We start from the raw sequence: 16,541 nt of genomic DNA on the forward strand, positions 1-16,541 counted from the left end.
TCAGTGATTAAGATACAAATATTAATTTGTCTTAATCACTGATACCAATATACTCTACGATCAACCAATCCAAAATACAGATGCTTCCCATTTCAATTATATTATTTATGATTTCTGATGTAAATTTTGATAATAATTTTTAATAGACGCCGTTTATTTTTTAAATTAATATGTTTATTAGTCCCATACTAAAATAAAATACGGTAACAACCGTACTTTAATTTAGTTTGGGAATATTGTTTTGCAAAATTATACATTTGTCGTAATATTTAATTTGTGATCAATACTTGTAAGCATTCATCATACAATACACGTGTCCCAAATCATCCAGGTAAGATTGCCACGCCCGGCAAATGTATAGGATTTTCTTTATGGCGAGGGGTCATGTTTTGTGCAGAATATTACGAGCGAGCGCTCTGTACCCGCTCAGAGACTGGCGCGATTGCTTTCAATTTGTATCCGCTCACAAGACCTGTGGCATACACAACTTATCATACTGTCTTGAGAATGTGAACACATATTCTTTAACTCTTTGGACTAGTACCGAAAATTAGGTCCATTATCTTAATTTTATTTGCTTTGTGTATTACTTTTTTATGTGAAACATCTAAAGTGGCGGTTTAGACGTGGCAACATTTAATACGGAATATACGGAGTACGGTAGGAGAGAAGAACTTATTAGTAGGCTCCACGCTATCTCCCCTGGAAACTACCTTAGATAATTCCTGAAGAAATTTCCACGTCCTCATTCATGCTCATCTTATATCAGTACACCTTGAACGCTTATGACAGCACAAGCGACATTCATCCAATAAAAAAAATACGATATGGTGACACGTTGTCATACACAAGACTGCGAATCTCTCTACAAACTGTGTTTATTTATTAACAATCTTTACGTAACAAAATAATTTCGTTGTTGTTTCGACATCTGCCAATCATTCCCAAGTGTTGCTATATTTTCTATTTCTAAATACAATTTTATGTCTGTCTGAGGCATGAAATTGCTATTTATCACGTTGTTTTGTTTTATCATTTCGGCAGTACAGGTAAAGAGATAAGACGATTTTCACACATCACAACACAGCGCCATTGTGGTAGGTTTATGCTGCGGTTTTGGAATAGCGTCGCGTATACTTACCATCGTACCGTAGAGTTATTTAGGGCTGTACCAACAATGTTGAAATATATATATGAAGAGGGTTTGGTATACGTGGCTCGTAATATTTAATGTTTGGGTGACATACTCTTTAAATATATTAAACTTTATAAACACACCATATCTCTTAACTTATTAGGATGACAACAATAACGACCTGAACACCTATGGCATGGCATGGCACGAATGGCAATCCTCCACCGTGTTTTAAACTTCTTGCCACGCACAAGTACATTGTGGATACAAATCCCACCAGTGGTATATCCGAACCGACACGAATTCTTTGATAATTTGAATGTAAACCTTAAAAAACGTTTTATTTCAACATAAAAGTCCAGCTAAATTACCTGCAATTTCCTAGGTGTTGTGGACCACGGTAATAATTTACCCTGAGGTGTGCCCGCAAACTCGTTTACTCCCTCGTAGACTGTATAAAAACTTTATAATTATTTTTATATACATCCAGGAATTCCAATATATTATTAAGTCGCAATAATGACTGTTGATCTTCATGCCATTTAAAAAATTAAAATATGTAAATTGTTATTACATACTTGACATTTCATATATTTATACATACTTAATCTCCAACACTAATTATACAATTCATTCTGTAAGCAATGTATAATTATAACATTTTTATACAATAAAGATATCTTAAAAGCTGTTTATTATATTTATATCCTTTATTATCCTTTGATTGAAACGATGTCTTATCTTTAATTAACAGTCCCGAAGCTATTTTGATACTCCATTAGATTGAAAGCCTTAGCTTGTTTAATAAAGATTTATGTTTTCAATGATAACAATTGTATTATTACGAACATAAATGAACGTTTTTTACCAAATAACTTAAAAAAGGAGGTTACTAATTTCATTTTATTTTTATGAGTATGTTGTTTACGACACATAACAGTTCAATGAGTTTACTCTTTATAATCTCCAATTTTGTAAATGTAAAAATCATGTGACTTTTATTTTGTAAATGAATAAAAAAAATTGTTAAAATAGGGTTATGTTTATGTATCTCTATTTTAATAATTCTATTATTAAAATAATATATAGATTCAGTTGAAAATATAAATTGACTTTAGTGAAAAGAATTCTACCTAACATTGTATAATTGTATAATTAATCAAATTATTTAATAAAAGCTTGAACGTGCCTTAAATACTTTTAATCCATTTGGCTTCAATTCTATTAGTGGTGGCATTTCATTTTGTGAATTAGATTTACTAAAATCTCCATAATTTTTTTCTCGTGGAATGAGATTATCAGCTATTCAAGATCAGTCATCGAGATTTGCTAAATTGAAATTGAGTAAAGTGTTATTAGAATAATGTTCTAATATTTTATAGGATTTACTTAGCCGTCAGCGAGTGTCATAGCTCAGGGTGAAAAAACACGGAAACACTTTCAAGGGATCTGTTAGCTTTAGCCAATACTTTTATGATTTCAAAATCATAAAAACGAAAAGAAAAAAGGATTTCATTTCTGGACGGCTTTCAGAATTTCGTGATATGTACATAGGCACTTACTGGCTCGACTAAAAATAAAAATTATAATGAAATCTTCAAATTCAATTTGTTTTATCTTGTATTTTCCTATTACTATTCAAATCTAAGTATTAATATTAATAAATTATTGTAAAATTATCTAAAACTATTTTCGATACTGTTATAAATACTTTGGGAGATATAGTTTATCAGAATTAATTATAGATTTTCTAATTTATAAACCCGTACTTATACTATTTACTCGTATGGTCTTAAAAAACAAATTAATCCGAGCGAGGGTAAACTGATCCAACGATTTGTTTAGTTTCTATCCCCTGTTATTTATTTAGTTAAAATATAAGTATGCACTGTAAAATATAGGTGTCACCATATATATCATTAATAAAAACGAAGAGAGATATGACAATCTGACTGCTGACTGCTGTTTCGAATTATAATAGAATTTATATTTTTGTTACTATGTACGGTAACTTAATGAACATCTATGTTTTCGTATAGGTTCTCATTCTGAATAAGACTTCTAATTAATTTGTAATGAATCTCGCGCAAAACGTAAACATAGTTCATTAAATTCCATAAGTACATAGTTATAAATATGTTAGTGTAAAAATAAACAAGAGTAAGAAAGATATGTATAAGAAAGATTTTTCTTAGTATTAGGACAGATTATATAGTACATAGTATTAGCTAACAATATTATAAATCAATTCGAAAAAGTCGTTCTTTTTTTCTGTAGTAGGCAGATAAAAAATAAGACACGAACAAATGACTGTCTAATTAATAACAAAACACAAGAATATCCAACACAATATTATTGCAAATTATGAAGGATTCCCGCCATCGAGCCACAGTAAGTGAGGAGTAATTCCTGGGTAATTATTATGAGGTCCATCCGCAATTAATCTTCTTTCCAGACGTAATGAATCGCCGGTCTCCGAACGTCACCTACTTGTAATTAATAACATTTTCGTTAATGAATGAACGATAACGTGTTTCTTTGTCACCATCTTCATGACACTCTCCCTTGTGTATATTCGTTTTAACTGAAAATATGAGAATGTATTTCTATTGTATCTTTTATATTTATAGTTTTAAACCTTATATGTCTTATGTATTTATCTCTTTACCATATATGTATGGAGTTAGGTGCACAGCGAAAATGAAATCTATACTTGTATCGTATTATATTTATTTATATATTTATATAAATAATTATTATTTCAAGATTACAGTAAACCATTTAATAAAAGACTATGTAAGCAAAAGTGGATTTAAACCTAAAATATCTCTTCCAGTCAATTCAACACAGTATCATCTATATTACCTAATAATTGGAAAATAAATAGTGCATGTTATATTCAATGAACACAATATAAAAAACTTGCGTTATTATAAAACGGTCGGATCTCAGTTCCTCATAATCTATAAGACGGTAGAAACTGTAACTATAATTATATCTTTTTGCTTCCTATCGTCACATGGATTAGTTAATTCTGTTTCATTGTGATAATCAGATTTATTCATTCAAATTAATGTTAGTAATATGTAAATCAGTTCACTAATTTCAGTTCATTTACCGCCTACCGTTAGAGTGCCCGAATCGTTAACGATATTTATCAAAGTCTTCTATTCTCTTTCAGCATATATTTGTCCACTGCTGGACGTATGCCTCTTGCATAATTTTCCACTTCAGTCTGTCTGTGGCGTGTCTTGTCCAGGTCGGTCCTGCCGTCTTCCTGATATCATCGGACCATCTGGCAGTTGGTCTGCCTACGCTTCTGCTTCCCATCCTAGGTCGCCACATTAAGGATCTGTATGTCCATCTGTTGTCTTTGCTTCGGCATACATGACCAGCCTAACGCCACTTTAGCTGCGCGATTCTTTGGATGATGTCGGTAACTCCAGTGCGCCTTCTGATCTCAGTATTCCGCAGTCTGTCTCGTAGGGAGATACCGAGCATAGATCGCTCCATTGCTCTTTGGGTGACTTGTAGCTTGTTGACCCTTTCGGCGGTTAGAGTCCACGTTTCGCAAGCGTATGTTATCACTGGGAGAACGCATTGGTTATATAGCTTTGTTTTTAAAGTTTGCGGGATCTTGGATTTAAAAACATCTCTTAGTTTCCCAAAAGCGCCCCATCCTAGCTGAATTCGCCTATCTAACTCTGCATCCAAGGACTCTGTATCTAGTCGGACTTTCTGGCCTAGATAGATGTATTCTTCCACGTGTTCTAAGGTGGTTCCCTGAATTGAAACCGATATCGTGTTTGAGGGACCCATCCACTTAGTCTTTTGCAGATTCATCTTTAGGCCTACTCGACCAGATACTTCACTTAGGCTACCGAGCATTTTAGCTAAGTCTTCTGGGTTTTCTGCCAACAGCACAATATCGTCGGCGAAACGGAGGTGGTTTAGGTATTGACCGTCGATGTTTAGGCCCATACCTGTCCAATCCAGTAACTTGAAAAGGTCTTCCAGTGCGTTAGTGAAGAGTTTGGGCAAAATCACGTCTTGTCTCACGCCTCTCTTTAATTCGACCTTGGCTTCGTGATCTTTTAATCGCACAGTCATGGTTGCTGATTTATATAGATTTTTCAGCAATGTGACATATCTGTAGTCTATTTGACAACGCTGAAGGGAGTCGAACACTGCCCAATGTTCCACAGAGTCAAACGCCTTCTCATAATCCACAAAAGCAAGGTAGAGTGGTCGGTTATATTCTCTTGTTTTCTGTATCACTTGCCTAACTGTGAATATATGATCCATCGTATTGTAGCCACTTCTGAAGCCCGCCTGCTCTATAGGTTGGTGGTCGTCTAGCTTCCTTGTCATTCTCGAAGTAAGAATTCGAGAGAATACTGTATATACCTGGCTAAGAAGTGCTATTGGACGGTAGTTCTTCAGGTTTGTTTTAACTCCTTTCTTGTGAAATAGGACGACTATACAGTTATTCCATGCCTTAGGCAGTATGCCCGTGAAGAGAACCTCGTTGAAGAGCATGCGTAGTTCCTGCAATATGGGTTTACCACCAGCTTTCAACAGTTCTGTAGTTATACCGTCTTCTCCTGGTGCCTTGTACTGCTTCAGCTTCCTCAAGGCCTGCCGTATTTCCCGCATACTGATGTCTGGGATCTCTTCCGTATAGTGTTTTACTAGAGGAGCCCTTCCAACAGCATCAGTATCAGACCTTTCTGGCTTGCTGGCATGCGACGTGTACAGCTTCTTGTAGAAATCGGTGATTGTATCTGCCATGGCTTTTCCTTGGACTATCTCTCCTTTGTCATTCTCCAATTCTGTGAGCATGCTGCTACCGGTGGTGATAGCTCTGTTAAATATCTTAGGTCCACGGTGTTTCTCGATTATGCTGGATCCTCTCAGTATTTCGCTTCCTTATATCTCTCCTTACTGCTTTTGATATTTTCTTGTTTAGTTCACGGTGTTCAAGGGTGTTGTATTTGTCGGAGCTAAGAGTTCTGCGTATATCCAGCATTTGCTCGGTTTCAGGTGATAACTGGTTTTTGCTGCGTGTTTTCCGTATGAATACTTCGCTAGCTATGTTGGAGATAGTATTCATAATTGTATTTGTCATCTAAGGACTGCTCAAAGCAGTCTATCAAAGGTCTCTTCAGACCTTGGGCTAGTTTTTGCTTGTATTCTTTATTCACGCCCTGAGGTATGTGAAGGTTTGCCAGCGGATTTCTTAGAAGCTTCTTTCTTTCTAAGCGTGTATCAATCCTGATGGTACTTCTGACAAGCCGGTGATCGCTCATCTTCAGCTTTTTAATTACTGTAACGTCCGTGACTATCTGTTTATTATCCGTGCAGATATAGTCATATTCGCTCTTTGTCTTCCCATCAGGACTGGCCCAAGTCCATTTTCGCTTCGCATTTTTCACGAAAAACGTATTCATGGCGTAGAGTCGTCTTTCTTCTAAGAAGTTGGCAAAGGCTTGGCCACGTCTGTTCCTCGTTCCATAGCCGAATGGCCCTACGCTAACTTCTCCTATTGTTCTACATCCCAGTCTCGCATTAAAGTCTCCCATAATAATGTTGAACTGAGTTCTCGGGCCTTGTGATAGGGCTTTATCTACGTCTTCGTAAAATAATTCACTTTCTACATCCGAGTGTCCTGATGTTGGAGCATAGCCTTGTACAATTCTCAGTGAATATCTCTTGTTGATAGACAAGACGATGTAGGCGACACGTGGTGATATGCTGCGCATCTCTGTGACGTGTCCAACAATTCTTCTGTGTATCAGAAATCCCACGCTTCCAATTGCTGAGTTACTGTCTCCTGTATAGAACAACACATTACCGGATTGTAGTTTCAGTTTGTCCTCTCCCTTCCGTTTCACTTCTGATAATCCTAGAATGTCCCAATTCACTTGTTCCAAGTCTTTTTCCAGTTCTTCCAATTTCGCTTGCAGTCTCAGAGTCCGGGTGTTAAACGTTGCTATATTCATTTGGGTGTGGCAGCTCTGTCTCTTCCAGAGATTCTTCGCACCCCTTGTTGCACCGGAACCGTAGCTGCTGCCGTAGCCAGGAATAGTACAACCGCTGGGGACTAGGGGCCATTTCTTTGTGGTCATCATGATTATACAAGGTTTGTTAGCCGTAATTACACCGCGCTGGCAAGGCGTCTTGGTGTATGCGTCCATTTTGAGGTCATTTAACTCCTCAAGGCTGCTGCTCTCCAATTCGGGTTAGTTTACCGCCGCCCGTGGCTCGGCGTTGACGGAATTACGGTAGTGTCACCGTCTCTCTACCTACCCTCCTTCTTTCACATCCGGGCTTGGGACCGGCAAGGGCGAAGTCTTCTATTGCAACTACCAATTAAATCTTAAATATGTTTTTTTATTTGCGCAGATAACTTTGCAATAGGTATGAACTGCAGCTATCACATTTAATAAGTTAATAGGTGTGTCTTTGATAATCTAATGTGAATTGTTCCGGTTTGTTCCCTTTATTCGGTCAATAAAAACGCTATAAGGTTTTTTGCAATTTTTATTGTTCGTTTTCCTTTTAATTACTTACTTTATCTACAATTATAATAAATCAGTGCTAAACCTCTGAAAGTAACTCAATACTCAATTGTATACACTGACAAAAATCTCTAGCACAGTTTGCTTTGAAACTAGTTGGACCGCGCGAAATGGATAAAACCTTCTTTGAAAGCTACAGTTCTAATGTAAGAAATGACGCTGTAAGCTTTCTATTGAATAGCTCCGCAGAACAAAGCCAATCGTAAGTCTAGGTAATAGAGAGTATACTTATATTGAAAAGCCGGAGCCATTCAATAGTCTGGTTCTAATTTGCCTAACTACACAGAATTACGGACTAATACTTGTAGGTAATTTCATTACGTATTTATTATGCTATAGATTCCAAACGATCAAATACAAGCAAATAATCTGTATGTAATTATGTCAACAATCTAGAGATTGAATCCTAGAGGATGAATTGACTGAATAAGTTTAAATATTTTCATGACCCATTCAAGTCCCATTCAAGACACATGTTCATAAAGATTCAAAATATTTTCAGATATATGGAGATTATATAGTGAATATTTTAGTTGTATTCTAGATAGATTTTAATTGGATGTATTAAAAGAGAGCAAATATAAATAAAAAATATTAAAATTTGGTACATAAAACCATGCCAATATATCCTGCTCTTGAGAAACATCTTCTAAAAACACATTAAATAAGATTACTTAATTTTATTGTCTACTAGTTATTCGCCCCGGCTCCGCTCGGGTGTACATGTATTATTATATAACCTACTTTTAATATATAATATATATACATATAAACCTTCCATATTATCCCTTCCATATTAATATACAAACTTCCTCTTGAATCACTCTAACCATTAAAATAAACCTCTTCAAAATCCCTCGCGTAGTTTTAAAGATTTAAGCATACATACGGACGGACAGACAGCGACAACGACTTTGTTTTATACTATATAATAATGACTAACATTTGGAGATATATTCAATATATTTTCCTATGAAGTGAATAGATTATTCTCGTACAAATCCTCATCTATTATACATATTATGCGTTTTAGTCGGTATAGAACACTTAATAGGATTAGATTCAACAGAGATTCAGCATAGATGTTGATAACGTATCCTGCAATACGAAGCATTAGAACATCGCGAATGCAATACTGGATATATCTGCATTAGAATTTCAAGCTCAGAATTTGTACAAACATCGTCACTGTACACAAACTTCAACGGGTACCAATAGTCAATATAAGCTCCGCTCGAGCTTTAAGAAGCTTCATTTTTCGTTCAAAATTCGACTGTATGTTATGTGTAAGTTACGCTGTATTTTCAGAAATGAAGCAACTTTGATGAATATTTTTATAATCTTACATATTCGTTTTTTACTATCTATATAAAGTAGACCTTTGGGAAACCGATTTCGATGCAATAATATTGGACATACTTTAAATAAAAATAACTGTGTTTAATAATGTCGGTAGTTATTGCTTATTTTAGTACTCCCTGTTACCTGACAATGAAGATAAAAGAAGATAAAACCTAACCTTGTTTCCCTACACAAAAACGCGATTTTTTTTTAAGATTTATAATGTGTGTCTTCAGCTATATTTATTTGTGGAGCAAAGACAAGCGGTTTCACCGGCCCTGATTTTAAACAGTTTGACTTAATCTGTATTTGTTCTAATATAGTTGTACCTTTCCTGAAAATTTGTATTATTACAGATAGTAATAATCCTCTTTATTCGATTAGCAGTTTTAGAAAAAATGGATATTGTAAATAGTAATCTGCGTCTAAAGACAAGACCTCAGACACCTATTTCAACCTCGTTGTAAACTGTGTATCGGTTAAAGGATGATAAAACTGATAAAGCATTAATTTGAATAATTACAGGATGATAATTATTTGCCATTTCAATTACATAAAATAATATTTATTTATTTATTCTTTATTGCACTATTTTAAATAAATGTACGATTGGCGTACATAATACCATATGACATTCTCTACCAGCCAACCATTGGGTAAAAATCGTAGCATTTATAATTTTATTTATAAAGGCAAAAAACTATAAATAGGATAATTGAAATGAAAATACTTGCAGAGTTCTTAAATATATTAAACGTAATCTAAATACAAATAAGATATAGTAAATTCGCTTACATACTCCCATCTTGTAAGTAAATATGGCTCAACCTATCTGTAAGTAAATATCTATTTCGAAGTGAAATTTATCCAGTAAGTGGGTAATCTAAAATTCTTCCTTTCATCTAAATTATACGCTATATAACAATGTTGTGTCTTGAAATCGCACGAGGAATTTGACTATGAAAGCATCTTGATAATCTGAAATAGATGTAACACATTTTCGCGAAATCGTATTACATCTTACATAATCTTATCTTCCTAATGAAAAGTAGCATATACTGACTACAATAATAATATTTATCTATATATGAATTTTCATATATATATATGAAATGCTGAATTTCATAGACCTTTTTTTATATTAATTGTGATTTATATAATAATGGAACTAACCAAAATAGTACTTATTATTTTAGGAAATTAATTAGTTATATAACACAATAGTATAAAAAAAATATGAACACACATATAGACGTATATGAAAATATAAAAACATAACATATTATGAATATTTATGATTTATTGATAGATAATATGAATAAGGATGGAAAGAATTAACTGTAAAGATAAAGTAAGAAATGAAGAAGTATTAAACAGAGTGAATGTAAAGAGGCAGATATTGATACTACCTATGGCAAAATAGACCAGGAAAAATATTAGGACACTTGATACGGAAAGAAAGGAAAGAGAAGTAGAGAAAGACCAAGGCCAAACCAGCTATATCAAGCAATTCAAAGACTGAATTGGAGTGATGAGAGTATGAACGTTTAAAGAGAATGATGAAAGATCATGGAAATTGGGAAGAGTCCACCGACAAGAGCGTCGCTCTTAAATTATGAATATACAACAATAATTAAATATTAAAACGGCACGCCCATACATTTAGCTTTAATAAAATATTGCTTATAGTATATAATACTACTATTTGGACTACCTAAGTACTTACTATTATACCAACTGTATATGTAAGAAAGGCTATAAGTAATTATTCATCGTCATTAAGATTAAATGTGTTATTTCTCTATACTCTGATAATTAAATATTAATAGCATTATTCCCGACATAATACAGATTACAATTAAACATCAGTGGAGTAGACAAGACAAAGCTGCTTTTGAATCCCATTAATCCCGACCTTAACAAATAACGAATTTTATGAAAAATGAATAAAACTTTTTACATTTTTTTGATGAATTACATTTCTTATAGGCGATAGATGTCAAGTACAATGACGCTGTATAAAGTAATTACTAAATGATTTTCATTTCTTTTCGGCTGCAGCTGTTTTAATCGGTACTGGCTAAGGGACTTAAAATCAAACAAGTATACATTTTTAGAGTTTATCTATTAAAATAAATAAAAAAACTAAATAATTCTTCTTTATAATTTTAGTAGAGATATCCTCATGAATGTAAAACAGGTAACCCTTTCCACAGAGTTATTAAATAATTAGCTGCTTATGGCAACAATCCCTTTTGCACGCGTTTTTTTACATCCATGTTAATTTTATCAGATTTTGTATACATAAAAGATTATCCTTAATTTCACGGCAAAACTGGCACGTGTCTACACGCACAGGTCGTTTACTGAAAATTAAATAAACTCTTTACTCTTAGCAAATGTTATTACCGGCCAACGCACCCTTTCAAAATAAACAACGGCCATAAAGAAGGGTTTCGTCGAAACTTTCTTGCGGGCGAATCGATCTCGTAATAAAAATAAAGTTGATGTCTACAACATTATTTTGTGGAATTTACTTTATGATGTCGCTATTATATGCCATTATGGCGAAAAGTAACATAGAAATGCTTAAATAACTTTTGTAACGTATACTGCAGAACCGGTTGTAACATTATATAATAGGAATTGATTGAACTGAGTTGTTCAACAAACTAATTCAGAAGAGCACTTCCAAAGACGAACTACGCGAACTATGTATAATAGTTCACAGATCATCCGAATTTTAGATCGCTGGTTCGTATGCTACAATGTAAAATATTAAAAAAAAAATTATAACACATTTTTGCGGGAAATAATACTTCTAAGCCTAAAGGTTGGATTACGTACTGCCTGTCTCTGACTCGAGTCGCGAGCGAACGAACTCAAACTAGTTCATAAGAGTCTCCCAAACTAAATTTAACGATAGCAGTCGTGAATTATAAAATATAAAAGTTATATAAATGGTACAAGACTAAAATTGTTTGTTTCTAAAACAAGGAGTTAATTAACTAATAGAAACAAGCATTCTTGTTAAGTTCTGATTTTGTAATCGCAATATATAAGGATATGTGTGAATGTTAACTAATTGTTGTTACTAATTTACTGATAAAATGCCAACGTACAAATATGTGTAGGTATTAGTATTGTGAAAAGTAGTTTAGTAGTTTAGTCCATTGATAAAATATTAAAAAAATGGAGATTTTATTTGCTTTTTCTTGCAGCGTCTCCATTACTGGGAATAATTCTATTTTCAATTACAGTGGATATAGTATAAGTATTTGTGGTCCCAAACTAAAACTAACCTGACAAAATTAATACTATCAATGTTCGTTCAATCTTCACAAATTTATCTCAAAACTTTTCCAGGTATAATATATATTACAAATGTCGCCCTTTCTGCAGACTATTTCGATATAAAATACCACTTTTAGAGTAATTACTAAATAGATAAAACCGAAAATTCAAACGCAAATTGTTGTAGAATTTGCCATTAAAATTGTCTAACATATTCCTCGCATGACGTAGAATTCCAGTTATAAAAAGCTTTATAAATTTGTCACGTGAACAAAAGAAAACGAGGTTCCGTGAGAAAAAACCCCGTAGTTTCCTTCTTGTAGTTTAATGATGTTATAAAGTTACAACTGCCAGTTGCTAGTAATTTACAACTAAAAGCTTCGTTAAAATTTTAATAAGTACGTGCCTTTAATCTGGAGTCTAGCTTCAGGATGGAAACAAGTCTATGTAATGAAAATAATAAATATATATAAATCTCCTTTGCTACATGAACGAATGCTAAATGAACTAAATACTATAAATGAGAAAGTATATCTGTTGTTACTTTTTCACGATTGAACAGCTGAAGGGATTTGAATGAAACTTGACAAGATAGATTGTATTATGAGGTTGGATATAGGTTATCGTTTACTTAAAAAAAGTATACGTAGTCGTGGTTAAAATTTAGTTACTTATAACCAGTGATCCTTACAGAATGTCTACAAAAACTCTAGTTTAAACAATATATTTCTTTTTAATTAATATAACTCTCATAGAAATATTTTTTATTTATATTTTATAATATTTTCATATATTTTCTTTTATTGTGGTTTTATGTTGGTATTACTTTATTATCAAGTAATTTTACTATCAGATTGCTGTGTTTCCATTTCAGTGATATTAAAGTACGTGTTAGATAGTGAACTTACTAAGTACGATAGAAAAACAAATTTTACTGACTGAAATTTATGTATCCTGAAAAGTCCATTTATGCTATTTCCATTTTCTATCAAATGAGCTGTCAACTTATGTTATATTCAAAACTTAGCATAAAAATGTGCTGAATGAATTCATATGTTTGCATTATATTCGTTAAATCAGCATCGCAAAGCCTCTTAATTAAGTCATGTTTGATGCTACGCGAACGTGCTTACTGTACTCAACACTTACGTTAATGTTCTAATTAATAAAATTACGTTATGTAGATACGAGATTCTGTCACTGTAATCATGTCATATTGGAGTTGCTGACTGTACTGAGGCAAAGTAATTTAATCAACGTGTTCGTGTTTGTTATTATTTAATAATATGTAAATGCTACTGGAATACTTTTAAATAAACGTTTATGAGCCTTCGTTATACTATAACATATAAACTATATATATTTATATATAATACGTGATGCAAAAAATTGCACCTCTTTTTACAAATATTTACGCAGACAAAGGAGTATGCAATTTCGCACAGTTACTTCCCACAGTTTATATAGAGAACGAGTGTATGATACTAATGTATTTTAAATTATACTAATATTTTATTTAAATATGTACATTAAATCAATAAAAAGAAATTGCACACACTATTACGTATTTGACACACACACATATATATACTCTTTTGTTTATTGCTAAAGTCTTTGATCAAATTGCGAATAGAATTGTTTGTTTTTAATATTATTAATTGTCAGTAGTCTTTCAGAATGTTAAATTAATTATGATCGAATTTCAATCACTGGATGACCACTAGTTATATCAAAGACGTCTACAATCTAGTCTTTTTATCCAAATATCTTCACATATTATAAACAGTATTGAAAAAATAGTTATTATTAGAATAAAATAAAATAATTATTAGAATAAAATAAATAATTTAATAAAAACGGGTTGATGTAGGTTGTTGGTCTCATTGTTATTTTATTAATAGTCCGCTGTTTCTGGAAAAATCTTAATTTATTTATTTCATAATTACCGTAATACACAGCTATTACACACATACACACATCAATTAATATGTAATTTAATAAATTCATGCCTGCCTAAATAGAAAAATAAACTTAAAAATAACTGTACGATTATATTACTCGCGTTAAAGAAGGTTACAAATAACGCTGTTATAAAAGTGTGGCGAGAACAAAAAAATATTCCAATACTAAAAAAGTACATAAACCCAACTTCTTATATATTCGGGACATTGTTGTAAAGTTCCAGTTCTGAAATAATATTGTTTGTACTTTCGTTGCGAGCCGCAACACGTACGGCTATTACATGAATGTTAATGAGGCTTTCAGTGTACATTACTTGAACTGTAAACAGAAAATATTCTACAGGCGTGCGATGCAAAAGTAATTTGGAATACGCGAACTTTAGATTTCGAAATATAAGTAATTGTTTCATACTGTCAACTGAAATCAATAAGGAGATTCTACATAGACAATACTTTAGCATATATATATATATATATATATATATATACACCACTCCCCACTTTGTGGTATAACATTAAGAAACATATGGACCAGGACAACCTTAGTACTCAGACAACTCAGAATAGAGTTCTCTGGTGCAAATGTGTAAATCTGTAGGGAGACCTGTCCTCAAATAAACTAGGAACATAGATTAGACAGTGAACAACATATTGGTAAATATGTGCTCTTATAGTCAAAGTAAAACTCTTTTTGTGCATTTAAAAACTAATTACAAAAAGATCACTGCATAAATGTGATTAACAAAAGGCGGACTTATCTTCTATAGTATTGCTTATCATTATAATATTATATATACACCGACTTCTTTCAGACAACTTTATAATCGTTAAGACTCAGTACTTCGTAGTAGGTACGTACTTCTAGTCTATATTTATATAAAAACATATCTCTTTTTTACTAAAGTACTAGGTTGGAAATATTAGTTTACGCATTCAGTCTGGCTTTATTTACAATAATAAGTAAAAATTACGAAATATAATCTGATATATATATGTATACACTTAGATTTTTTTTGTGAATACACACTTAATATACATAGGTAAAATTATATTTATAAAGTGCAAACTGTCTAGCAAGTTCTTTGAGCTGTCTTTATTATCCTGTCTCTATACAACAAATTACCCTTGTGCATGCTTTAGCGTACTATACGTATAATTACATGAGCGAGTTAACTACGACAATTAGTGGTAGTTACTCTAATTACATTAGACAGAAAAGAATTGCTACCATTTTTCTAGAAATATTCATACAACTTAAAAGTATCTTTTTACTTTAACACTAGCGGCCCACTTCAGGTCCGCACGAGTGTATAGTGTTATGGTAATATTTAACGTGAAGATAGAAAGATTTTACGACATAAGTTATATTTTACTTAAAGAAAAGCGGACATTACTATCTATCTTCGCGTAAAAATCCATCAATATTCGTTCAGCCATTTATTCGTGAGAAAATTATGTAGATATAAATAGACACATATTCAAGTTTATAGTATTAGTATGGATTCTCCTGAAACAAATAGTTGGATGTACCTACGTATAAATTTTATAATAATAACACAATTCACATAGCGCCATATAGTCCCAAAGTAAGCAAAGGTTGTGTTATTTTATCGTAAATAGATTTTTTGTAAATACATACATAATATACATAGAAAACACTCAAATACAAACAATCATATTCGTAATACAAATGTCTGTATCGAGCCCGCAATCAACGGAACTATGGAGGTGAGCTAAACCGCTAGATCATAGAGGGCGTAATTTTGAATTTTCATTTGGCACCCCAATATAGTAGAAATAAATATTTAACATTGGATTAAACATGTTACACTGAAATCAGCACAACTAATCCTACGTAATTAATGTTGGAAAATGGCGGACAGCTCCAATTTACGGCTGCCCCCACCACTCCACGATAATTTTACTGTCTCTTAGAATTAACTCGAACAACTTGCTTTCATACGGGTAACATTTAAGACCTATTTATGGTATTGAAGAAGACATAAAAGACGTATCATTTTATAGATAGATGCTTAATAAAGTCATGTATTTATTTTAATAGCTGTTCTTTGAGAGATGTGATTGTCAGTAATAAGGATTAGTGACTCCATTGCCGCCATTTTACAATATCAGGTTGATACCATTGTGATTAATTACTGTTGAATTCGCCAAGATAGACTAACTAATCTGACTTTTATAATAGTGGGTTTAGTTTAATCCACATTACTA

At 32.7% G+C, this 16,541-nt stretch overlaps 1 protein-coding gene across 1 annotated transcript; it reads right to left on the minus strand.

Annotated features, from left to right (window-relative positions):
• Positions 1-6,222: 6,222 nt before the first annotated feature.
• LOC131846127 (craniofacial development protein 2-like) lies at positions 6,223-7,332 on the minus strand. The gene has a single exon (XM_059195353.1). The coding sequence runs from the start codon at positions 7,330-7,332 to the stop codon at positions 6,223-6,225; it is 1,110 nt and encodes a 369-aa protein (XP_059051336.1).
• Between the last annotated feature and the right edge of the window lie 9,209 nt (positions 7,333-16,541).

This window comes from Achroia grisella, unplaced genomic scaffold (genome assembly GCF_030625045.1).
Source record: "Achroia grisella isolate CSIRO2021 unplaced genomic scaffold, CSIRO_AGI_Agris_v1 utg501, whole genome shotgun sequence".
Taxonomy (NCBI): domain Eukaryota; kingdom Metazoa; phylum Arthropoda; class Insecta; order Lepidoptera; family Pyralidae; genus Achroia; species Achroia grisella.